The 27,216-nt window shown below is 41.8% G+C and overlaps 1 protein-coding gene and 1 pseudogene across 7 annotated transcripts; both read right to left on the reverse strand.

Annotated features, from left to right (window-relative positions):
• On the reverse strand, positions 1 to 26,310 carry ZNF677 (zinc finger protein 677). 6 transcript variants are annotated; one of them, XM_030942085.1, is made up of 6 exons: positions 26,178 to 26,250; positions 24,176 to 24,249; positions 22,612 to 22,792; positions 22,251 to 22,494; positions 12,809 to 12,962; positions 1 to 2,388 (listed from the first exon to the last, which is right to left on the reverse strand). In XM_030942085.1, exons 5-6 carry the CDS (start codon positions 12,867 to 12,869, stop codon positions 818 to 820), a joined length of 1,632 nt encoding a protein of 543 aa, XP_030797945.1. In that variant the 5' UTR covers positions 12,870 to 12,962; positions 22,251 to 22,494; positions 22,612 to 22,792; positions 24,176 to 24,249; positions 26,178 to 26,250; the 3' UTR covers positions 1 to 817. The 6 variants fall into 6 exon arrangements, with proteins under 6 accessions (XP_030797945.1, XP_010374780.2, XP_030797944.1 ...); XM_010376478.2 differs by lacking the exon at positions 22,251 to 22,494 and having other exon boundaries at positions 22,612 to 22,682; positions 26,178 to 26,310; XM_030942084.1 differs by lacking the exons at positions 22,251 to 22,494; positions 26,178 to 26,250 and adding an exon at positions 25,974 to 26,164 and having other exon boundaries at positions 22,612 to 22,682.
• Positions 10,330 to 11,060, reverse strand: LOC104672650 (annotated as a pseudogene). The gene has a single exon (XR_749422.2). The product of XR_749422.2 is annotated as an acyl carrier protein, mitochondrial-like (transcript).
• Positions 26,311 to 27,216: the final 906 nt, after the last annotated feature.

The raw sequence follows: 27,216 nt of genomic DNA on the forward strand, positions 1-27,216 counted from the left end.
AAAAAAAAAAAAAAAAAAATTAGTGTTCTTGCTTTTTCCTGGTTTCAATAATATATATAAGCCACACCTTTGGAAGTAGTCCCTTCCATCTTACATCCATTCCTTGAGACAAACATGATAAATGAAAAGCATGTCACGAAGATGTAACAACAACATATTTCAGACTTCAAGGTGTAATTCATCAATACTTTTAACCATATGAAATAACTGAATAAAAAATTAACACTGAAGAGTTACATCTTTCCACAGATGTCCTTGCTCCTCTGACACATGCCATCTCATGAGTTTGTGACTTTTAAAAATTGTCTGTGATTTTAACATCAATCACTTAATCTTCAAGAAGGAATAAAGACTTAGTTCCCTCTAGCCTGAATTTTTGTATGACAAAATGCTTTCGTATAAGGATGAATTTCCATTGAGAAATTTAAGATAATTTACCACCTTCATTTGTAATGTTTCTCTCCAAAATGAATGGTGTATCCTGAAGTCAGAACATTACTTAAAGGACTTGCCACATTTGTACGGTTTCCATCCTGAATATATTCTGTTATATCCATAATAGGGTAAATATTTTTATAAAGCTGTTCACATTCATTATATTTGTAAGGCTTCTCTACAGTAAGAATTCTGTGAGTTCCACAAGGCTTGAACTTTGGATAAGCCTTGCCATACACGTTATCTTTGTGTGGTTTATCTCAAAGATGTATATTCTGGTATCATGTGAGGTACAAGCCATAGCTAAAGGCTTTACCACATTTTCATTTTATATGGTTTCTTTTCACAGTGGAATCCCTGATGCTAAGTACAGCTTGAATACTTATTTAATTTTTGTCTCATTATATTTGATACGTTTTTCTCTATTATAAATTTTTTGATGATCCCCAAGGTTTGAACTTTGGAATAAAGCATTACCATGTATATTATGTTTACAATGTTTCTTTTCAATGTGTATTTTCTGATGTCTGGTAAGGTTTGCAAATTGGGTAAAAGCTTTGCCACATTCAGTACATTTGTAAGGTTTCTCTCCAGTATGGATTTTCTTATGCTGAGTAAGATTTGAACGTTCAGTAAAGGCTTTGCCGCATTCAGTACATTTGTAAGGTTTCTCTCCGGTATGAGTTCTCTGATGACCCCAAAGGTGTGAACGTTTGATAAAAGCTTTCTCACATTTATTACATTTGTAAGGTTTTTCTCCAGTGTGAATTCTCTGATGTTCCACAAGACTTGAACTTTGGATAAAAGCCTTGCCACACACATGACATTTGTGTGGTTTCTCTCCAGGATGTATATTCTGATGTCTAGTGAGATGTGAGCACTGCTTAAAAGCTTTGCCACACTCATTACATATGTAAGGCTTCTCCCCAGTATGGATTCTCTTATGTTGGGTAAGGCTTGAACGCTCAGCAAAGGCTTTGTCACATTCACTACATTTGTAAGGCTTCTCTCCAGTATGAATTCTTTCATGACCCCAAAGGTGTGAACGCTGGATAAATGCCTTACCACATTCATTACATTTGTAAGGTTTCTCACCAGTATGCATTCTCTGATGACTTGCAAGATTTGAATTTTGACTACAGACCTTGCCACATATATTACACTGATATGGTTTCTCTCCTGTATGGACTCTCTGATGCCTAGTGAGGTTTGAACACTGGTTAAAGGCTTTGCCACACTCCTTACATTTGTAAGGTCTCTGTCCAGAATGAATTCTCTGATGATTAGTGAGGTTCGAACTTTTGCTAAAAGCCTTTCCACAGTCACTACATTTGTATGATTTTTCTCTAATGTGTGTTCTCCCATACTGTGTATATAACAAAGGGTATTTCAAAATCTTCCTATATTTATTACAAATGTTTTTGACACAAGGAGGAAGTGGTGAAACTGAGGAACTATTGATAGACTTCTCAACTGGATTACATTCATACATTTTCTCCCCATTTTGAAATCTCTGTCGTTCAGTCAGCTGTGCCTGTAGGCTTAATCCAATTCTATTTTCAAAACATTTCACGTATTTGTTTCCAGCATACCTTATGTTACTTTTCAGTTTTAACAAATTCCTTATAAATGACGTGTCACGTATGAAATATTGGTATGCACTATCTCTTATAGAAACACTCTGCTTTAAAGAGAAATGTATTGAGGATTTATTATGTTGTTGATCTTTTCTGTGAGTGAGATTTTTGTTAGAGGTCAAAGGCGTTCCTTTGTAATTTTTTGCATCATAGTCCCACAGGCTGTCAAACTTAGGCATATTTTCCCAGACTTCCTTGAGGTCAAAATTGTTGATGCCATGACTTTCCTTTCTTTCTAGTATTACCAGATGGTATAATTCCTCTTTATTGTTTTCCTTTGGTGATAATCCCTTGCTTGTAAATCCAACAGAAATATCTGAAAGATATAAAAAACCACAGGCTTTCCATCAAATAGAGTTGCAAGGTAAATATTTTATTAAAATACATAATATTACAAGAAAACTAAGATTTACAATGAACAGTTATGAAGCTTCTCAATCGTCTTTAAACGTTTAAGAACACAAAAGGACTAGCTGTCCTCAATAAAGTAACATAGTAACAAAACGTGCAACAAATTACTTTAAGCACAGTTTAAAATACCCTATAGCTAAAACACTCATACTATGTAAATCCACATAAACCCTGACAGAAGAGGTATTTTTCCACCACCACTCCAAGGAACACGTAAATTGGCATAGCTATATTGTAGTCTCATATTTGAAGATAAATAGTAATGCATTATTTAGTACATAATTATTACACACAAATAAAAGGTAAGGCACAGCTCAAACTTATCTAATAGAAATATTTAAAAATGGCAATTCATAATTGCAAAAAACACTGCAAGGAAAAATTAGAAAGAATTTAATAAAATTTTGAATATTTACAAATTACAAATCTGAATACTTGTTATAAAACTACTATACCCATGTAGAATGTGCATTTTGTAGCATTAACAATTTGTGCATGGTGGTTATATTGCATAATATATACTGAAAAACCATCATCTGTAAATCATCATAAAAACAAATAAAAGCTGGGCGCAGTGGCTCACGCCTGTAATCCCAGCACTTTGGGAGGCCGAGATGGGCAGATAACGAGGTCAGGAGATCGAGACCATCCTGGCTAACACGGTGAAACCTCGTCTCTACCAAAAAAATACAAAAAATAGCTGGGCATGGTGGTGGGCGCCTGTAGTCCCAGCTACTTGGGAGGCTGAGGCGGGAGAATGGCATGAACCTGGGAGGCGGAGCTTGCAGGGAGCCGAGATCACGCCACTGCACTCCAGCCTGGGCAACAGAGCAAGACTCCATCTCAAAAAAAAAAAAAACAAACAAAAAACAAACAAAAAAAACAAATAAAACACTTTTTAGTAACCTGTGAAAATCTAACAGGCAAGTTAATAACCACAATTAAACACCATTGTCAGTGCAATTCTAAAGAATTATTGCGCGGCCGGGCACGGTGGCTCAAGCCTGTAATCCCAGCACTTTGGAAGGCCGAGATGGGCGGATCACGAGGTCAGGAGATCGAGACCACCCTGGCTAACACGGTGAAACCCTGTCTCTACTAAAAAATACAAAAAACTAGCCGGGCGAGGTGGTGGGCGCCTGTAGTCCCAGCTACTCGGGAGGCTGAGGCAGGAGAATGGCGTGAACCCGGGAGGTGGAGCTTGCAGTGAGCTGAGATCCGGCCACTGCAGTCCAGCCTGGGCCATAGAGCAAGACTCCGTCTCAAAAAAAAAAAAAAGAATTATTGCTTATGAACTACAGAAAAAACAGAAGGAACACATAACAGGAAAAATAATATGTCGAGAATCACTAAATTTTGAAATATCAGCTTCAGGTAAATGCACATTATTATAAAGACAAAGAATTAGGAGGGGAGTCTGAAATAATTTCACGCCTGCAGTTATATGACAGCAGTATAGAGAGAAACTCCCTGACTAGGAAATGTCATCTAGTTTTCCAGTTCTATGGCCAAAAAAAAAATACGTATAATGAAAGCTATGTGCTTTAACATTTTATGATGTAGAGTCAGAGAAAATGTTGATATGAAAAAAAATTACAAAAAAGAAAACATGTAAGACACAATGCAGGCAAAGGTCAATCTCATAAGAAACATGACAGACACTTGACATATCTTATTAATAAAGGTAACTTTTCTTTCTTTTTTTTTTTTTTTTGAGGCGGAGTCTCGCTCTGTCGCCCGGACTGGAGTGCAGTGGCCAGATCTCAGCTCACTGCAAGCTCCGCCTCCCGGGTTTACGCCATTCTCCACCTCAGCCTCCCGAGTAGCTGGGACTACAGGCGCCCGCCACCTCGCCCGGCTAGTTTTTTGTATTTTTAGTAGAGGCGGGGTTTCACCGTGTTAGCCAGGATGGTCTCGATCTCCTGACCTCGTGATCCGCCCGTCTCGGCCTCCCAAAGTGCTGGGATTACAGGCTTGAGCCACCGTGCCCGGCCAATAAAGGTAACTTTTCAAACCATCCTAAATGCTATGCAAGTTATGAAGGTCTCTAACAGCATTAATTGATTTAAATCCTCTTGAGGTAAATTACTACACCTTTTCATACCACAACAAAGGGCTGAAGAGGTTTACATACCTATCCCTCACTCACACAGAAAGCAACTATAAGAGGCAGAATCTGAACCTGCCTGTGCAGCCTGAGATGCCATGTTTATAGCATTAAGCACCACTGGACACCCAGAGCAGGACAGATTATAAGTCACAGCAAGTACCAGGAATGTAGGAAGCAATGTTTCAAGGCAGATATGGGACTTGAGCTGTGTCACCTATAGTGTGACAGCACCACTGCTCTCAGTTAGCATGAGTCACCTTGTCTTGCACATGTTGTTTAGACAGTGACCAGATCATGTTGCTGTCCTGCGTAAGCTGTCCTGTGTATAAGCAGCAGTCATTCATTACACAGTATGTGCAATGAAGGGATGTTATTCAGTGCTAAAAAGAAATGAGCTGTCAAGGTATAAAAAGACATGGAAGAAATTTAAATGCAGATTATTAAGTGAAAGAAGCCAATCTGAAAAGGCCATATACCATATGGTTCCAACTATATGACATTCTGGAAAAGGCAAATCTGTGGAGACAGTAAAGCAGTGGTTGCCAGGTGCTGGGGGGAGGGAGAGGTGAACAGAGCATAGATTTTTATTATTATTATTATTATACTTTAAGTTCTAGGGTACATGTGCACAATGTGCAGGTTTGTTACATATGTATACATGTGCCATGTTGGTGTGCTACACCCATTAACTCATCATTTACATTAGGTATATCTCCTAATGCTATCCCTCCCCCCTCCCCGCTCCCCACAATAGGCCCCGGTGTGTGATGTTCCCCTTCCTGTGTCCAAGTGATCTCATTGTTCAATTCCCACCTATGAGTGAGAACATGTGGTGTTTGGTTTTCTGTTCTTGCGACAGTTTGCTGAGAATGATGGTTTCCAGCTGCATCCATGTCCTTACAAAGGACACGGACTCATCCTTTTTTATGGCTGCATAGTATTCCATGGTGTATATGTGCCAGATTTTCTTAATCCAGTCTGTCACTGATGGACATCTGGGTTGATTCCAAGTCTTTGCTATTGTGAATAGTGCTGCAATAAACATATGTGTGCATGTGTCTTTATAGCAGCATGATTTATAATCCTTTGGGTATATACCCAGTAATGGGATGGCTGGGTCAAATGGTATTTCCAGTTCCTGATCCTTGAGGAATTGCCACACTGTTTTCCACAATGGTTGAACTAGTTTACAGTCCCACCAACAGTGTAAAAGTGTTCCTATTTCTCCACATCCTCTCCAGCACCTGTTGTTTCCTGATTTTTTAATGATTGCCATTCTAACTGGTGTGAGATGGTATCTCATTGTGGTTTTGATTTGCATTTCTCTGATGGTGAGTGGTGATGAGCATTTTTTCACGTGTCTGTTGGCTGTATGTCTTCTTCTGAGAACTGTCTGTTCATATCCTTTGCCCACTTTTTGATGGGTTTTTTTCTTGTAAATTTGTTTGAGTTCTTTGTAGGTTCTGGATATTAGCCCTTTGTTAGATGAGTAGATTGCAAAAATTTTCTCCCATTCTGTAGGTTGCCTGTTCACTCTGATGGTAGTTTCTTTTGCTGTGCAGAAGCTCTTTAGTTTCATTAGATCCCATTTGTCAATTTTGGCTTTTGTTGCCATTGCTTTTGGTGTTTTAGACATGAAGTCCTTGCCCATGCCTATGTCCTGAATGGTATTACCTAGGTTTTCTTCTAGGGTTTTTATGGTTTTAGGTCTAACATTTAAGTCTCTGATCCATCTTGAATTAATTTTCGTATAAGGAGTAAGGAAAGGACCCAGTTTCAGCTTTCTACTAACGGCTAGCCAATTTTCCCAGCACCATTTATTAAACAGGGAATCCTTTCCTCATTTCTTGTTTTTGTCAGGTTTGTCAAAGATCAGATGGCTGTAGATGTTTGGTATTATTTCTGAGGGCTCTGTTCTGTTCCATTGGTCTATATCTCTGTTTTGGTACCAGTACCATGCTGTTCTGGTTACTGTAGCCTTGTAGTATAGTTTGAAATCAGGTCCCGGCCGAAAATTGTTTTCTTTAAGAATGTTGAGCCGGGCGCGGTGGCTCAAGCCTGTAATCCCAGCACTTTGGGAGGCCGAGACGGGCGGATCACGAGGTCAGGAGATCGAGACCATCCTGGCTAACCTGGTGAAACCCCGCCTCTACTAAAAAATACAAAAAAATGGCCGGGCGCGGTGGCTCAAGCCTGTAATCCCAGCACTTTGGGAGGCCGAGACGGGCGGATCACGAGGTCAGGAGATCGAGACCATCCTGGCTAACACGGTGAAACCCCGTCTCTACTAAAAAGACAAAAAAAAAAAAGCCGGGTGAGGTGGCGGCGCCTGTAGTCCCAGCTACTCGGGAGGCTGAGGCAGGAGAATGGCGTGAACCCGGGAGGCGGAGCTTGCAGTGAGCTGAGATCTGGCCACTGCACTCCAGTCTGGGTGACAGAGCGAGACTCCGTCTCAAAAAAAAAAAAAAAAAAACTAGCCGGGCGAGGTGGTGGGCACCTGTAGTCCCAGCCACTCGGGAGGCTGAGGCAGGAGAATGGCGTAAACCCAGGAGGTGGAGCTTGCAGTGAGCTGAGATCCGGCCACTGCACTCCAGCCTGGGCGACAGAGCGAGACTCCGTCTCAAAAAAAAAAAAAAAAAAAAAAAAAAATGTTGAATATTGGCTCCCACTCTCTTCTGGCTTGTAGAGTTTCTGCCAAGAGATCTGCTGTTAGTCTGATGGGTTTTCCTTTGTGGGTAACCCGACCTTGCTCTCTGGCTGATCTTAACATTTTTTCCTTCATTTAAACTTTGGTGAATCTGACAATTATGTGTCGTGGAGTTGGTCTTCTTGAGGAGTATCTTTGTGGCGTTCTCTATATTTCCTGAATTTGAATGTTGGCCTGCCTTACTAGGTTGGGGAAGTTCTCCTGGATGGTATCCCGCAGAGTGTTTTCCAACTTGGTTCCATTTTCCCCGTCACTTTCAGGCACACCAATCAGATGTAGATTTTGTCTTTTCACATAATCCCATATTTCTTGGAGGCTTTGTTCATTTCTTTTTATTCTTTTTTCTCTACACTTCTCTTCTTGCTTCATTTCATTCATTTGATCTTCAATCAATGATACTCTTTCTTCCAGTTGATTGAGTCGGTTACTGAAGTTTGTGCATTTGTCACGTAGTTCTCGTGTCATGGTTTTCATCGCTATCAGTTCTTTTATGGTCTCCACATTGATTATTCTAGCTATCCATTCATTCTTTTTTCAAGATTTTTAGTTTCTTTGCACTGGGTACATAGTTCCTCCTTTAGCTCTGAGAAGTTTGATCAACTGAAGCCTTCTTCTCTCAACTCGTCAAAGTCATTCTCCATCCAGCTTTGTTCCATGGCTGGTGATGAGCTGTGTTCCTTTGGAGGGGGAGATATGCTCTGATTTTTTGAATTTCCAGCTTTTCTGCATTACTTTTTCCCCATCTTTATGGTTTTATCTGCCTTTCGTCTGTGATGATGGTGACATACTGATGGGGTATTGGTGTGGGTGTCCTTTCTGTTTGTTAGTTTTTCTTCTAACAGTCAGGACCCTCAGCTGCGGGTCTGTTAGAGTTTGCTTGAGGTCCACTCCAGACCCTGTTTGCCTGGGTATCAGCAGTGGAGGCTGCAGAAGATAGAATATTGCTGAATAGCAAGTGTTGCTGTCTGATTCTTGCTCTGGAAGCTTTGTCTCAGAGGTGTACCCAGCCATGTGAGGTGTGAGGGGTTGGTCTGCACCTCAGTTGAAAACATAGAAATCACCCATCTTCTGTGTCACTCACGCTGGGAGCTGGAGGTTGGAGCTGTTCCTATTCGGCCATCTTCAGAGCACAGATTTTTTAGGGCAGTGTAATTATTCCATAAGATACTATTATGGAGGATATATGGCTATTATATATTTGCCCAAACCTAAGCATATATAGAGTGAACCCCAACATAGACTATGGACTTTGGGCGATAATGATGTGTCAATGTAGGTTTATCAATTTTAACAAATGTACCACTGTGGTGGGGGAAGGTGATAATGGGGGAAGATGCTGTGCATGTGTCGGGGCACAGAGTGTATGGGAAATCTAGTACCTTCCATCAGGTTTGCTGTGAACATAAAATTGCTAAAAAAATAAATAAATAAAAGTCTGTTTTTAAAAAGTACAAGCTAAGAGTTGATATAAAGTTACAGGAAACAGAAGTAAAAGGAATAACTAACACTATCCTTTAACAAAGTTTTGGAGGTTATATATGTTTTGAGGAAACGAATATTCAGACATAAACACTCAAGGAAGAAATCTTCTGGTAAAATATATAAAACATCATGAGAGAATATGAAGCAGAAATATATATATATATATATATAAAATATTCATTCATCTCATGTCCCCACACACTGTAGATATAAAACAAAAAACATTAAGAGTATCATAAAAGCATGTAACTGGTGATTAAATAAAAGTTCATTTAGATCAATGACATTGTGACATTGGCAAAATGAAAGTGTCAGTGGCTTAAACAAAACAAATTATAGTGAACTTTAAAAATGTATACATAGGCCGGGCGCGGTGGCTCAAGCCTGTAATCCCAGCACTTTGGGAGGCCGAGACGGGCGGATCACAAGGTCAGGAGATCGAGACCATCCTGGCGAACACAGTGAAACCCCGTCTCTACTAAAAATACAAAAATCTAGCCGGGCGAGGTGGCGGGCGCCTGTAGTCCCAGCTACTTGGGAGGCTGAGGCAGGAGAATGGCGGGAACCCAGGAGGCGGAGCTTGCAGTGAGCTGAGATCCGGCCACTGCACTCCAGCCTGGGAGACAGAGCAAGACTCCGCCTCAAAAAAAAAATAAAAAAAAAAAATAAAAAAAAAAAAAAAAAAATAAAAATGTATACATAATTCAACTTTATCAGCTCCCTCAATAAAAGCATAAAAATCATACTGAAGAAAAATGTACAACTGCACATATGGGATGAACAATGTGGTATGAACAACAGTTTGGTCAACATTTTTGCAGAGATGAGGTTGGGAACTTGGACAATGCTCTCTCAAGGATAAATTCCTACCCCTTGTATTGCTGGCTCCAAGGGAATGATCATTATATATCTAATCAGCATTGTCATACTGCCCTTGGGAGACACTGTAAACTCCACAAAAACCAGGTCAGAAGCACTTATCCCTCAGGCTCCTCTGATTCTCTCTCAGCATACTGGGACACGCTGGCTACTCTACTCAGTGGCGTCAAGAGGCACCTCTGTATGTAGCAGAATGATACTGTAACAGATTAATTAATGTTCTCTTTCAAGAATATTCTGTTACTAAGGAAACCTCTTCCATGGGAGAGTCCACCAAAAGTTGTCCATCACCTATTGGTGGGTTATCACAGCAGAAAGAGAGGAAATTGCAGACTCTAAGACTCTAAGAATGTGTATTTCTTTTTTTTTTTGGTTTTTTTTTTTTTGAGACGGAGTCTTGCTCTGTCACCCAGGCTGGAGTGCAGTGGCCGGATCTCAGCTCACTGCAAGCTCCGCCTCCCGGGTTTACGCCATTCTCCTGCCTCAGCCTCCCGAGTAGCTGGGACTACAGGCGCCCGCCACCACGCCCAGCTAATTTTTTGTATTTTTTAGTAGAGACGGGGTTTCACGGTGTTAGCCAGGATGGTCTCGATCTCCTGACCTCGTGATCCGCCCGTCTTGGCCTCCCAAAGTGCTGGGATTACAGGCTTGAGCCACCGTGCCCGGCCTTTTTTTTGGTTTTATAGATTTATTTTCAAAGAGTAAAACACTTATACAATTTAAATACAAGTCCATCAGAATCACTCTGTCAGAGTCAGCAATGATGCGAAAATGTGTCCTCACTACCAGACATTCGGCACTATCATCTGAGTCCTCTCTCCCCAAAGCCAAAGGGTCTGATACTTTATTCATATACATCTTTCTTATCTGCAATGTAATCTATAATTTCTTGTGGACACAGTAACTTTTCAGCATCTGTATCAGGAATTTCAAACCCAAATTCGTCTTCCATGGCCATGATAATCTCCACTTGGTCCAAACTAAGCCCAGGTCTTTCATAAAATGAGAATCTACTGAAAGCTTCTCTGGGTCAATCTTGTCATAGAGTTTCAATACGTAAAGAACATGGTCCCGGATGCCCTCTAATGTCAAAGGGGGCATGTCGCTATACTGGCGGCACAACTGTGTAACTCTACCAGGAACCTGCGCGAGCTTTAAGGCCGGCTGCAAAGGCCCGAGCCTCGTCTGAGTCCCCGCGGAGCACAGACCGGTGCTGAGAGGCCGGGCCACGTCTGCATCCGGACCCGGGGCAGCAGCGCAAAGGCCGCGGGCAGGCAGCGGACATAGGCTGAAAGGACACGAGACGCCATAGCTACGCCGACCCAGGACGCACTGCCTCTTTTTTTCTTTTTTTTGAGACGGAGTTTCGCTCTTGTTGCCCAGGGTGGAATGCAATGGCGCGATCTCGGCTCACCACAACCTCTGCCTCTCGGGTTCAAGTGATTCTCCTGCCTCAGCCTCCCGAGTAGCTGGGATTACGGGCATGCACCACCATACCCAGCTAATTTTTGTATTTTTAGTAGAGGTGGGGTTTCTCCATGTTGGTCAGGCTGGTCTTGAACTCCCGACCTCAGGTGAACCACCCACCTAGGCCTACCAAAGTGCTGGGATTATAGGTGTGAGCCACCATGCCCATTCAGAATGTGTATTTCAAAACCAACTTTCAGAGGTAAATCTTAGAAGAATATGAAATCAGGAAGACTAAGGTCTCTCTAAGTTCCTGGACAGGGTAGAAAACTAGAAAAGGGAGAGAAATAAAAGACATGGGGGTAAAATAAAAGGGTTGGATTTTGTAGGATTCTTAAGAAGAGGTAGCGTGCTCTGTCCACAGGCTGCAAGATGAGAACCTAAAAGAATGAGATATATTCCCATTTTGGAATGGCAATCAAAAAGAGGATCTCTCTGTCACGTCTTTATATTACTGCTGAGTAACAATCTGAAAAGCCTCCCCTTTAGACACACACATGTGGCAAAAGCAGAACTGAAGGAATGACCAAGGGGCTTGAACAAATAGAGAGACTGACAGTCTTTGAAATTTCAGGGAACCCCAGATACATCTGGCGGGGAGCCATTGTTTTCTCATTTTCCTGAGAAGTTCTTGCAGGTATAAGAAATGGGAATAGAAACTGAATAGGTTCTGGAGGCAGGGCTACAAAGGCCCCAGCTCTGATCTGCACAGACTGAAAACCACGTATCAGATGAAATTATATACACAAAAAGACAGTCCTTAAAAATAGCCACCTCGGTCCCTCTCAAAACCAAAAGACCAAAATGATCAGAGGGGCCAAACAGAGTATTGTAGGTCATGATAGCACCTTTGCTTTTGTGTCTGCATGAGTTGGGGCATCATGGGAGAGTGGGAGTTCAACCTTTTACACATTTGAATAACTCTGTTGGGGGAAAGTGGGAGGGGGTGTGGACTTTAATTTGAGAGCTCATAAGAAATAAACTTTTGTTTTCCCACTGATCTTTCCCATTCACAGAGTTTCCCAAACAATACTCAATGGAGTAGCTTACTCTGTGGCCATCTGAGTGCATATTTGTGCTCACATTCTGACCTACATGATTTTTCCACTATTTTCACTTCACTCTCCATAGTCTAGGACTCTTTCCTGTGCTCCAAAATGAATATAATATTCAGCTCAGGAAAGATTTCAACTTATAAAGAAAAAAGGAACATGGTGTGTTGTGCTTTTCCTGGATACATTCCCAGCCCTTTGTTCAGCTATGAAGAGAAGATATTACAAACGGGACTGAAAAACTATTTCCCAAAACGATTTAATAAATCAGTCAACTGACTGCCTTCTTCTGAATGCTTAGGGATTATTTTAAATATGCAGACTCTGAAAAAACTACTGAATCAAAGGCATGGAGATAAAACCATGATACCAGATACTTTAAAACGTTTTCCATAAGGTTTTGTAAGTACTGATGTTCTGGAACCACCACTCGTCAAACCTGATTATGTGCAGAACTTCTGACGAAAGGGGAAGTGTAAAGTCTATATGCCACATTATGAAGCATTTCCACTCTGAATCAAAAAGTTTCAGTCTCCCCTTTTAGAACAGGGATCGGATTCAGAGAAGCATACTGGGGGCTCCCAAGAGACTCACAAGGAAAAATGTAAAGATGTACAAGGGTGGTTACCGTTTTCTGCAGGGACGTTATCCTCATCCAGAGAGAGCAGGTTCCTGTAGTTCTCCAACATCACGTCCCTGTACAAGGCCCTCTGGGCAGGGTCCAGGCACTCCCACTCCTCTTGAGAGAATTCTATGGCCACATCCTTGAATGTAAACAGTCCCTGAAATAAAAACACATTTCACCAAGTGGACACAGGAAAATTTCTTATTTTCACACAAAATGACAGAAAAGAGGTGTAAATATTCACTTGGCCAGAGTGATGTGGCTGATTTATGTGAGTTAATGTAAGCAACTTATATATCCCTGATTTTATTTTTTTAAACTGAGATGAAATTCATATAACATAAAATTAGCTATTTTAGGCTAGGTGCAGTGGCTCACACCTGTAATTTCAGCACTTTGAGAGGCTGAGGCAGGAGGACCTCCTGAGCTCAGGAGTTTGAGACCAGTCTGGGCAACAAAGTGAGACTCCATCTCTACCAAAAAATTTTTAAACATTAGCTGGGCACAGTGGCATGGGCCTGTGGTCCCAGCTACTTAGGAGGCTGAGGTGGGAGGATCACTTGTGCCTGGGAGGTGGAGACTGCAGTAAGCAGTGATCATGCCACTGCACCCCAGTCTGGGCGACAGAGCAAGACTTCACCTCAAAATAAAACAAATAAATCAGCCATTTTAAAGTACAATTCAGTGGCATTTAGTACATTCACAAAGTTACACACCACCACCTCTGTCTAGTTCAAAAACATTTTTATCATCTCCAAAAGAAATGCCATACCCATTAAGCAGTCACTCCCCATGTGACTTTAACACAAAATAAGCTTAACCAAACAGGTAAATGACTTGCATGCTGCAAACTATAAAATGCTAATGAAGGAAATTAAAGCAGACAAAACAAATAAATGGAAAGATATTCTATGTTCAAGAACTTAGGAAATTAATACTATGAAAATGTCCGTATTATCCAAAGCAATCTACAAAAATATAAGAAATAATCCTAAAATTCATATAGAACTATGGCCAGGCGCAGTGGCTCACACCTGTAATCCCAGCACTTTGGGAGGCCAAGGTGGGCGGATCATGAGGTCAGGAGATCGAGACCATCCTGGCAAAACACGGTGAAACCCCGTCTCTATTAAAAATACAAAAAATTAGCCGGGCGTGGTGGCGGGTGCCTGTAGTCCCAGCTACTCAGGAGGCTGAGGCAGAAGAATGGCATCAACCCGGGAGGCAGAGCTTGCAGTGAGCCAAGATAGCACCACTGCACTGTAGCCTGGGCGACAGAGTGAGACTCTGTCTCAACAACAACAAAAAAATTCATATAGAACTATAAAGACCCAAAAGAGCCAAAGCAATTTTGAGCAAGAATATCAAAGCTGGCAAGTGCACTTCCTGATTTCAAAGTGTATTACAAAGGTATGGTAATCAAAACAGTATGGTACTGGCATAAAATAGACACACAAAACAAAAGGACTAGAATACAAAGCCCAGCAATAAACTCACACATATACAATCAACTGATCTTTGACAAGTGTGTCAAGAATACATAACGGAGAAAAGATGCTCTCTTCAGTAAATAGTGCTAGGAAATCTGTATATCCAAATGCAAAAGAATGAAACTGGATGCTTATCTTATGCCATAAATAAAAATAAACTCAAAATTGACTAAAGACTCAAGGTAAATTTACTCAATTTACCTTGTGTCTTTAGTTTTACCTGAAATTGTAAAACTCCTAGAAGAAAACGTAGGAGAAAATGTTCTTGACATTATCTTGCCAATGGTTTCTTGGATATCACACCAAAAGCACAGGTAAGAAAAGCAAAAATAGACCAGTGGGACTACCTCAAACCAAAACACTTGTGCACACCAAAAGAAACAACCAACAAAATGAAAAGGCAACCAACCAAATGAAAACAACCAACAAAATGAAAACAACCAACAAAATGAAAAGAAACAACCAACAAAATGAAAATGGAATGGGAAAATATTTGCAAACTATGTATCTGAGAAGGGGTTAATATCCAAAAAATATAAGGAACTGCTACAACTCAAGAGCCAAAAAAACTAATTACCCAATAAAAAATGGGCAAAAGAGCTGAACAGACATTTTTTCCAAAGAGAATATAAAAATGGCCATTAGGTACATGAAAAGGTGCTCAATATCACTAATTACCAGGAAAATGCAAATCAACAACATAATATGATCTCACATATATTAGGATGACCATTAAAGAAAAAAAAATCGACAAGCAATGTCTAGGATGTGGAGAAAAGGGAACTGTTGTACAATGTTGGTCAGAATATGAATTAGTGCAGCCACTATGGAAACAGTATGGAGGTTCCTCAAAAATTAAAAATAGGCTGGGTTTGGTGGCTCACGCCTGTAATCCCAGCATTTTGGGAGGCCAAGGTAGGCGGATCATAAGATCAGAAGTTCAAGACCAGCCTGGCCAACATGGTGAAACCCCATCTCTATTAAAAACATAAAAATTAGCCGGGTGTGGTGGTGGGCGCCCGTACTCCCAGCTACTCAGGAGGCTGAGGCAGGAAAATTGCTTGAAACCAGGAGGCAGAGGTTGCAGTGAGCCGAGATCATGCCACTGCATTCCAGCCTGGGCAACAAAGGAAGACTCCATCTCAGGAAAAAATGAAAATAAAAATAAAAGTAAAAGTAAAACAACCATGATCTAGTAATGCCACTACTGGATATATATCCAAAAGAATTAAAATCACGATCTTGAAGATAGATTGGGACTTCCATGTTTATTGCAGCTTTATTCTTAATAGCCAAGTCATGGCTAAATGTCCATCAAGGAATGACTGGATAAAGAAAATGTGGTGCGCACACACACACACGAATATTATTCAGCCTTAAAAAAGAAGGAAATTCTGCTATTTGCTATAGACTACCTGAAGGAAACTGAAGTATATTATATAAATGAAATAGGCCACACAGAGAACAAATACATGATTCCACTTACATGAGGAACTGAAAACAGTAAAACTCATAGAAACAGAGAATAGAATGGTGGTTGCTAGGTGCTGAGTGGGGAAATGGTGAGGTAGTAATTAGTATCAGTTATGCAAGATGAAAAAGTCCTAGAGATCTACTGAATAACACAGTGCTTACAGTTAATTCTGTATTGTATACTTAAAAATTTGTTAAGACAGTAGTTCTTAGGTTGTATTATAAAAATATGAAATAATAAAGACAGCAGAGAAAAACTTTTTGAGGCATTGGATATGTTTATGACAGATTGCAGTGGTGGTGTCAGAGGTGTATACTTATCTCCAAACTCATTAAATTGTACACATTACATATGTATAGCTTTTTTATGTCAATCATACCTCAATAAGGAAGTTAAAATTCATTTAAAACTGAATTTTTCAGTTTTCCTTTTATTGATTTCCAATTTCACTCGATTGTGGTGTTAGAACACAGTTTTATGAGTTCTAGCTTTGTACTGAGAGTTGTTCTGTGGCCTGACACGTGGTCTATCCTGGAGAATATTCTATGTGCATTTGAGAATAGTACAGATTCCGTTTTTACTGAGTGCAGTTTTCTTTCCATGCTTGTTCGGTGTAGTTTACAGCAGTGGAGTCCAATCTTTTGGCTTCCCTGGGCCACATTAGAAGAAGAAGAATTGTCTTGGGCCACACATAAAATACACTAACAATAATGACAGCTGATGAGCTTTAAAAAAAAGAAAAAACACACAAAAAATCTCATGTTTTAATAAAGTTTACAAATTTGTGTTGTGTCACATTCAAAGCCATCCTGAGTCACATGCAGTCCGTGTTCCATGGGTTAGATAATCTTGGTTTAAAGTGTTGTTCAAGCCCTTTATTTCCTTACTGATCTTCTGTATGGTTGTTCTATCCATTATTAAAAAGAGAGCACTGAATTCTTTTTTTTTTTTAAGTTTTATTATTCTTTGATAGTTTTTCTTTTTTCTTTTTTTTTTTTTGAGACGGAGTCTTGCTCTGTCACCCAGGCTGGAGTGCAGTGGCCAGATCTCAGCCCACTGCAAGCTCCGCCTCCCAGGTTTACTCCATTCTCCTGCCTCAGCCTGCCGACTAGCTGTGACTATAGACGCCCGCCACCTCGCCCGGCTAGTTTTTTTGTATTTTTTAGTAGAGACGGGGTTTCACCGTGTTAGCCAGGATGGTCTCGATCTCTTGACCTCGTGATCCGCCCGTCTCGGCCTCCCAAAGTGCTGGGATTACAGGCTTGAGCCACCGCGCCCGGCCCTGAATTCTTTAACTACTATAGCAGGACTGTATCTCCTTGTAATTTTTGCTCCAAAATATTTGGGGCTTTGATATTTGATCCATATTTTTTATAGCGGTTACATGTTCTTGACGGATTAACCCCAATATTTACTGTCCTTCAACATCTCTGGTATCAATTTTTGACTTAAAGTTTATTTGGTCTGCTATCTGTATAGCTATCCAGCTAGGTTTAATATTTGCATGAAATACCTTTTCACATCCTTTTATTATACTTTCCAGCCTATTTGTGTCTTTAGCTCTAAAGGAAGTCTTTTATAAACATCATACAGTGAAATCATAGTTTTAAAAAATTATTCCTCCAATAAGTGCCTTTTAATGGAGAATTTAATCCACTTCAGAGTCAGATAAAAGTAACTACTGATAAAAGAACTACTTTTACCATTTTGCTACTTATTTTTTATATGCCTATCTTTTTTGTTTTGTAATTATTCCCTTAATTCCTTCTTTGTGTGTATAAGTTTGTGTGTGTATATCATTTCAGTTCCCTTCTTTACATTTTTGCTATTTTCTTAATGGTTGCCCTGGGGATTAAAATTTATATCAGAAGCTGATAATAATTAAGTTTCAATTGATGCTAAGTTAACTTCAATTGCATAACAACTTCTGTTTCTATATAGCTCTGGCTGGTTCTCTTTAAACCGTCAAAAATTACTTCTCGCCGGGCGCGGTGGCTCAAGCCTGTAATCCCAGCACTTTGGGAGGCCGAGACGGGTGGATCACGAGGTCAGGAGATCGAGACCATCCTGACTAATACGGTGAAACCCCGTCTCTACTAAAAAATACAAAAAAAAAAACCAGCCGGGCGACGAGGCGGGCGCCTGTAGTCCCAGCTACTCGGGAGGCTGAGACAGGAGAATGGCGTCAACCCGGGAGGCGGAGCTTGCAGTGAGCTGAGATCCGGCCACTGCACTCCAGCCTGGGTGGCAGAGCAAGACTCCGTCTCAAAAAAAAAAAAAAAAAAAAAAAAAAAAAATTACTTCTCTATGCATTTTATAGCCAGTAACAGATTTACAATTATTGTTTTATACATGCCTTTTAAATCATATAAAAAAAGTTTTTAAAAAACCCAGTAATATTGGCTTTTATATTTACACCTATACAGTTATTTTGCCTGTATTAGTTTGTTCTTACGGTAAAGTACTGCTGATGTCCTTTTATTTCAGCCTAAAAGACTTTGTTTAACATTTCATGCGGGTAAGTCCACTAATGCAAACTCCCTCAGCTTTTGTTTATCTGGGGATCTCAACTTCACTGTCAACTCTGAAGGATAATTTGCCTGATATTGAATTCCTGCTGGATAGTTCTTCCTTTCAAACTTTGAATATGTCATTCCACTAATTTCTAGCCTCCATAGTTTCTGATGAGAATTTGCCTGTTAATCTTTTTGAGGATCACTGTACATGACAGATCATTTCTATGTTGCTATTACCATGATTCTTTTTTCCTTCCACAGTTTGATTGTGTGTCTTGCTGTGGATCTCTATAAGTTTATCACAATTGAAGTTCACTGAGTTTCCTAGGTATACAGATTCATGCTCTTTATATATTTGGGAGGTTTCAGTTCTTATTTCTTCAAATATTCTTTCTGCCTTTTGCTTTCTCTTTTTCTTTTCTTTTTTTTTTTTTTTTTTTTTTTTGAGGCGGAGTCTCGCTCTGTCGCCCGGACTGGAGTGCAGTGGCCAGATCTCAGCTCACTGCAAGCTCCGCCTCCCGGGTTTACGCCATTCTCCTGCCTCAGCCTCCCGAGTAGCTGCAACTACAGGCGCCCGCCACCTCGCCCGGCTAGTTTTTGTATTTTTAGTAGAGACGGGGTTTCACCATGTTAGCCAGGATGGTCTCGATCTCCTGACCTCGTGATCCGCCCGTCTCGGCCTCCCAAAGTGCTGGGATTACAGGCTTGAGCCACCGCGCCCGGCCTGCTTTCTCTTTTTCTTTGAAAATTCTTATTAAGCATACATGCCTATGCTTCATGGTGTTCCAAAGCTTTCTTATATTTTATTTTTCTTCACTTTCTCCTGCTCATATTAAATAATTTCAATTAAAGTTTAAGTTAGCTGCTTCTGTATTCTGTCAATCTACTCTTGAAACTTTATAGCTGAAATTTTCATGTTATACTTTTCAGCTCCAAAACTTTTTTTTTTTTTTTTGAGACAGAGTCTCGCTCTGTCACCCAGGCTGGAGTGCAGTGGCCAGATCTCAGCTCACTGCAAGCTCCACCTCCCGGGTTCACACCATTCTCCTGCCTCAGCCTCCCGAGTAGCTGGGACTACAGGCGCCGCCACCTCGCCCGGCTAGTTTTTTGTATGTTTTAGTAGAGACGGGGTTTCACCATGTTAGCCAGGATGGTCTCGATCTCCTGACCTCGTGATCCGCCCGTCTCGGCCTCCCAAAGTGCTGGGATTACAGGCTTGAGCCACCGTGCCCGGCCAGCTCCAAAACTTCTATTTCACTTCTTTTTAATAACTTTTATATCTTTACTGATATTCGTTGAAACACTGTAGTCCTACTTTCCTTTAGTTCTTTGTCCACCGTTTACTTCAGCTGTCTAAGTATGGTTAAGATAGTTGATTTAAAGTATTTTTTTAGTAAGTGCAGTGTCTGAGCTTCCTCAGAAACATCATTATTAAGCCAGTAATCATGCTTCAAATTGCCCAACCTGGAGGAATCCTCACACAGCTGTAGTACAGTTGGCCGGCTCAGAGGCAGCCAATGCGGATTCTTTATAACGGAAAAAAAGTGTAAACAACCAATGTGTCCTCAGTAAGAGAATGCTCCAATGAGAAAGCAAAAACTCAAGTTATCTCTGTTTACCAGCCTAAAAACGAAATACGAAATGAAGACATACAGTATACAAATATACAAATTTGCAAAACAGAATATCACAACAAAATATTCACTAAACATTTTCTAAAATTAAGTTATGATTTTTATGATTTTTCTTCCATTGAAGAGAACGAACAGTAGTTTCTGATGAGACAGTGAGTGATGGTGGACTGGACAACATAATGTTTTACTCCTTAGTCCCTAAGCATTGCTGTGTGACATTTTATCATAAAATATATATATATATATCATATGATGCTTACTACAAAAGAAATGTAGTATTTAACAACAAGTAGTATAATGAGAATTTGGCTCCTGCCTCTCTGATGACAGGAAGTTCTGCTCATAGGTCTTAGCTACATTATAGTCATCTTTTGGCTATTATTATTATTATTTTTTGAGATGGAGTCTCGCTCTGTCACCCAGGCTGGAGTGCTGTGGCCGGATCTCAGCTCACTGCAAGCTCCGCCTCCCTGGTTCACGCCATTCTCCTGCCTCAGCCTCCCGAGTAGCTGGGACTACAGGCGCCCACCACCACGCTCGGCTAATTTTTTTGTATTTTTAGTAGAGACGGAGTTTCACTGTGTTTTGCCAGGATGGTCTTGATCTCCTGACCTCGTGATCCGCCCGCCTCAGCCTCCCAAAGTGCTGGGATTACAGGCATGAGCCACCGTGCCCGGCCGGCTATTATTTTTTAATTATTATTATTATTCTTTTTTTGAGACAGAGTTTCGCTCTTGTTGCCTAGGCTGGAGTGCAATGGCACGATCTTGGCTCACTGCAACCTCCACCTCCCGGGTTCAAGTGATTCTCCAGCCTCAGCCTCTCGAGTAGCTGGGATGACAGGCACGTGCCACCATGCCCAGCTAATTTTGTATTTTTAGTAGAGATAGGGTTTCACCATGTTGGTCAGGTTGGTCTTGAACTCCTGACCTCAGGTGATCCACCTGCCTCAGCCTCCCAAAATGCTGCGATTACAGGTGTGAGCCACTGCACCCGGCCCCTTTTGGTTATTATTAAAAAGCCAAAAAAAAAATAACAGATGCTGGTGAGGTTGTGGAGAAAAAGGAACACTTACACACTGTTGGTGGGAGTTCAACCATCCTGGAAGACGGTGTGGTGATTCCTCAAAGATCTAAAAACAGAACTACCATTCGACCCAGCAATCCCATCATGCGTGCACGAACACACACATACGTGCACATGTTCACCGTAGCACTATTCACAATAGCGAAGACATGGAATCAACCTAAATGCCCACCAATGGTGGACTGAATGAACAAAATGTGGTACACACACACACACACACCACGGAATACTATGTAGCCATGAAAAAAAAAAAAGATCATGTCCTCTGCAGGAACATGGATGGAGCTGGAGCCCATTATCTTTAGCAAACTAACATAGGAACAGAAAACCAAATGGTGCATGTTCTCACAAGTGGGAGCTAAATGATGAGAACACATGGACACATAGAGGGAAACAACACACACTGGGGCCTATCATGGTTGGAGGGTGGTGGGAGGGCGAGGATCAGGAAAAATAACTAATGGGTACTAGGTTTCGTATCTGGATGATGAAATAATCTGTACAACAAACCCCCATGACACAAGTTTAGCTATGTAACAAACCTACCCCTGGACTTAAAGTTAAATTAAGAAAAATAATAAATTATCGACATTTTTATCTAAACACCCACTGCATGAGAATTCCTAAATGAACAGCAGAGTCTTCATGAGACGGATGCACTGTGAAGAATTTAAAGAACCTCCTGCTGTTAAGACAATTATGTTGATTTAATATTTTAAAACCAATTATGAAAAAAGACTACCTTCTCCATCCCCAATGTCTACTTCTGAACTTCCCATTCTATTCCAAATTAATATTTTAGAGCCAGAAACACAGACTCAATTGTTTAGCTACAAATGTATTATAAACTCAAGCTAAGCAAGTTTCCCCCATCAGCCTTCTTTTCCAAAGTTTTCCAGGTATTTGTGCATATTAAAATATCACTTACGCCGGGCGCGGTGGCTCAAGCCTGTAATCCCAGCACTTTGGGAGGCCGAGACGGGCGGATCACGAGGTCAGGAGATCGAGACCATCCTGGCTAACATGGTGAAACCCCGTCTCTACTAAAAACTACAAAAAACTAGCCGGGCGAGGTGGCGGGCGCCTGTCGTCCCAGCTACTCGGGAGGCTGAGGCAGGAGAATGGCGGGAACCCGGGAGGCGGAGCTTGCAGTGAGCTGAGATCCGGCCACTGCGCTCCAGCCCGGGCCACACAGCGAGACTCCGTCTCAAAAAAAAAAAAAAAAAAAAAAAAAAAATCACTTACATACGCAGCTTCTTTAATCCATCCTGGCTTATAAAGAGCTGAAAGGGCATCCAAGCGAAGTCTCTGTTCGACAGTCACTACCAGCCAGCCTCACTGGCGCCGCGGAGCCTGCCTCACACCCAATCCATGAGTAGGCATAAAACCCTTCCCAGAACAATCGTCCACACGGAGCCTTTTCCAAAGTCCCAGGTTACTGGGTCACAGTGAGATGGAATCTAGGTGGAGATGGAATTGAGGGAAAGCCCTGGGTGTGAATAAACATGTTAGTCAGGACACTTCAGAGTCAGATAAAATCAGCAGCTCCAAAATACGGCATTTCAGGAAGGAGAGGACAAAACAATCGACCAAGAATATAACTTACCTGAGAAACAGTCATTCCCTCCTCTTCTTTCTTTCCTCTTCCTCTGAGTCTCTTTCTCAGGTAAGATCAGTCTGTATGTCAAAAATATGTTGTTTGATGCTTAAAATCAATACAGGTCCTTTCTCTACCACACACACAGGAAGAGGCTTGATATAGCAATAAGATGGTCCTTAGCTTCCAACTGCAACAAGGGTGAAAATAAACTCATGAAAAAAATAAACTCCTAAACAGAGACTAAGAAGTGAGTTATTCCACCTATGTCTTCAAAAAGTTCTCCCTTCTTGCTGAAACCCAACATTCTGCATCAACCGCATTGTCCTCTGTCCACCTGATGCTCAGCCAAGAAAAACTGCTGTGTCCAAGTTCACAGCCTCTCCCTGGGTAGCCAGCATCCAGTGACTGTCAGTCAATGCAGGATAACAAAAGCCTAAAACTGGAACAGGTGAAGAGCCACCATAGCTCCAGAAATCCCTGCTGTAGCCATACTACGTAGTTTAGATATTTGTCCCACAGGCAGAGGGAAAGCATAAAAGGATTTAATGCCAGGAGATGACATAATAAAACTGAAGACTTACTCCTGATGCAGAGATAGTGAGAAAGAATAAAAAGCTGAGAGAAGCAGCTCTATCTCTAAGCCTATGCCCCCACCCCTTTCCTAGTAGTTTCCATCATTTTTGGAGGTCTGAGAGTCATTTAAGACTAACTGTAACTGGGCACCCTCTCTCAAAAAATTGCCACATGCAGACACATGCTCAATCCTAAACATCATTTCAGGGGTTCCATCAGCTCAGATTCAGAATTTCTGGTATACCCATCATCTCCATGTTACCGGTGGGCACACTGAGCCTCAGAGAGAGGAGACATTTCACCAAGTTACCTGGAAAAGGTCTGAGTTGAGTGAGCAGAACTCAGTTGTAAATGAATTCTGAAATGGTGGCCTGGATAGGGCAGTAGGAAAGGTTTATCCTTATTTCCAGATTACCATTCACATTCCTGAGTAGAAGCTTCTATTTCATGGGTTTAATCAATCCCAAGGATTTAATTCCTCTTTTCCAGAAAAATATTCAAAAATACGAAATTACAAATAGCTATTATTCTTGGAAAGCATGAAAGGGGGTCAGCTGTGGAGATTCGTGCTGAGTAATCTCTTCATTATGAACAGATGGGCTCTGTTGGAACAAAATTCCACACCAATCCAGGCCATTCTTCAACATCTTGCAGAGAAAGGACAAAGAGGACCTGGGTGAAATCTACTTAGTGGGAGGCTTTTAGATGATATAAGGGAGTAAAGAAACTGAACAGAGCTGAGCCTTGACCAACACCAGTAATAGGGGCACTAACCGTGCCCCGCACCCAGTCAAAAATCCAGGTACAACTTTTGATTCCCCAAAAACTTAACTACTCATAGCCCATTGTTGACCAGAAGTCTTACTGAAAACATAAACCGTTGATAAACACATATGTTGTATGTTACATGTATTGTATACTGTATTCTTACAATAAAGTAAGCTAGAGAAATGATACTGTTAATAAGAAAACCATAAAGAAGGGAAAATATATTTACCATTCACTAAGAGGAAGTGGATCATCACAGTTCTTCATCTTCCTCCCATCCTCCCCGAGGTCATATTGTGTGGGCTGCAGTGGAGAAGAGAAGGGGTTCATTTTGCTGTCTCAGGAGTGACAGGGGTAGAAGAAAACCCCTGTATAGTTGGACCTGCATAGCTCAAACTGGTGTTGTTCAAGGTCAACTGTATTAAACTAACTGGTTAAACCAGATGTTAGCCGGGCGCGGTGGCTCAAGCCTGTAATCCCAGCACTTTGGGAGGCCGAGACGGGCGGATCACGAGGTCAGGAGATCGAGACCATCCTGGCTAATACGCTGAAACCCCGTCTCTACTAAAAAATACAAAAAAAACTAGCCGGGCGACGAGGCGGGCGCCTGTAGTCCCAGCTACTCGGGAGGCTGAGACAGGAGAATGGCGTGAACCCGGGAGGCGGAGCTTGCAGTGAGCTGAGAGCCGGCCACAGCACTCCAGCCTGGGCCGCAGAGCAAAACTCCGTCTCAAAAAAAAAAAAAAAAAAAAAAAAAACCAGATGTTAAGGGCTAAAAGATTATCAACACCCTTAGAGTGAAACACTGTGAAATCAGGTACCAGACATAAAAGAATAGTTCCAATATATGATAAAAAGTGGAAAGCCAGGCGCTGGCTCACGCCTGTAACCCCAGTGCTTTAGGAGGCGGAGACAGATCACCCGAGGTCAGGAGTTCGAGACCAGCCTGGCTAACAAGGTGAAACCCCATCTCTACCAAAAATACAAAAAATTAGCCGGGCATGGTGGTGGCGTGGGCCTGTAATCCCAGCCACTCGGGGGTCTGAGGCAGGAGAATCTCTTGAACCCTGGAGGCGGAGGTTGCAGTGAGCAGAGATCGAGCCACTGCACTCCAGCCTGGGCGACAAAGTGACACTCTGTCTCAAAAAAAAAAAAAAAAAGAAAAAGAAAAGAAAAGAAAAACAAAGCATTTAAAACTCATAAGCTGAACAATACATTTAAGAGAAAATAATTTGAAAACATTGTTAAAAATCCAATAAATTCTGGAATTACATTTAAGACAAGTTGTATATACATCAAATTTAGAAAATGACACAGCCACACACAAAAAAAGGAGGGAATAATATTGTTAATGTCTGTTTGTAAAGCAGCATGTGGTGTCACAGTTTCTTCCCATTTCTTGACTCTCCTCAAGATCAGAGAAAGGGAAGAGGGTAAGCTGGAATCAACTGAGCTAAGTCAGTTAACCCTCTGGCTGAATACGGGTTACTTCAGATGTAATAATTAGAAAACGCAGAAACCTCACACCCTAGTTTTGCAATGTTCATTCTCTTCTGCATAAACAATGAAACAAATTTTAAATTAATTATAGAGCCATGCATCAGTACTTCACAACTTAATGTTCCATATTAAATCAACTCCAAACTCACTTGGATTTGGGTCCCCGTCAATCTCTCTCTCCCATCTTCTGTCTCTTTCCTTTTCTTTCTCCCATTTTGGCGTTTCCCTGTCCATTTCTGCTCATTTTGCTTCCCTTCCCCTCCTTCTCTGACAGTGTTTGGCCCCATCTTGGTAGCATCCTTTTTTTCAGTCCCTGCTACTCTTTCTGCATTTCTCCCTCTTTCTCCATTTCTGCTTCCCCTCTGTTCTCCCTGGTGGAGGGCGAAGGGTGTGTATCCGCCCCGAATGAGGGCTTTACCAGAGGGAGCGAAGAGGGAGTCAGAGAAGAGTTTTAAGCAGAGAAACCAAGCGGTGGGCGGTCGGTGACCACACTGACCTAAGGCAAAAAAGTAGGAGCCAGTACCCACTTCAGAACGATTTTAATCCGAAATGGACGCAGACCTCCAGACCCTCTCGGAGCTACGGGACGGGGAACGTCTAGGGGCCACGCAGCGAGAGGAATGAGCAGGTTCGGGGTTTCAACCTACAGGGCGACCCCAAAACCCGACAGCCGAGGGTGGGAACCTGGCGCCCGCGACGCGCAGGCTTGAACCCCAAAGACCGAGACTCACCCGAGAGTGCCAGTAGCCCCGCGAGATCCGCTTCCGGGTCGGCAGGAACCTGCGCGTACGCGAGTGCACTGGGGAGGCGCAAGGGGCAAGGGCAGGGGCAGGGCGCGGACCAATGTGGGGATGGGCGGGCAAATGGCGAGGATGGGCGGGCAAATGGCGAGGATGGGCGGGCAAATGGCGGGGATGGGCGGGGACAAAGACGGGATGGGCGGGGACAATGGCGGGGCGGGGGCGGGGCCTAGGGATCGGACTGCAGGACCTCCCCTCGGCGCGTCCCAGCGGCATTTTTTGGTCTGTTTGTAGTCCAGCAGTACTCGATTCTTCACTTTTGGATTCCCTTTAATCTCTTTGGTGTCCTTTGGAGCCTAGCTAAGCAAAAAATTAGAGACCCGTAGGTCCCTTATATTGGAATCGGAGCTTAAGTTGGGAAAGGTTTGCTTGAAAACGTTTTTGCGAGCGATGGAGGCGCGTCCTGCGATCAATCAGGAGGAGCGCTGGGACCTGGTGGATGGGAGAGGGCGACGGTATGGGGGGCGCTTGGATCCAGGAACTTCTGAGATCTGGACGATTAGAATTTTTATTTCATCAAGCGAAAGCTGGAGTTGTCTGCGTAGGTGATGGAAACTAGAATGAGATGCATTTTTGTGCCTATGCGGACTGTAAAATTTTATATTGACTTTCACTGGAACATAATTTTTGTTTCTGTTCCCCAGTCACCCAGGAGGCAGAGATTCGTGGACTGAGTTCCAGAGAATTTATGGGATCAGACCCTGGGCTGTGGGGGTGGAAGGCTGAGGCTTGGCTTTAAAAGAACAAAAATTTCTGCTTGTATCGATATAAATGTATTTTCCTTTCTTTAGTTTATTATTCTAATGCACGCTTCTTGAGATAAATTACAAATCCAAGTACTGGATTTATTGGAGTTGGTATCTTGTATTTTGCCTAAGTTATTAATTACTAATATAATACCGTTATTATTATTTTTATTATTATTTTGAAATGATGTCTCTCTCTGTTTCCCAGGCTGGATTGTAATGGC

This window comes from Rhinopithecus roxellana, chromosome 12 (genome assembly GCF_007565055.1).
Source record: "Rhinopithecus roxellana isolate Shanxi Qingling chromosome 12, ASM756505v1, whole genome shotgun sequence".
Classification (NCBI taxonomy): Eukaryota; Metazoa; Chordata; class Mammalia; order Primates; family Cercopithecidae; genus Rhinopithecus; species Rhinopithecus roxellana.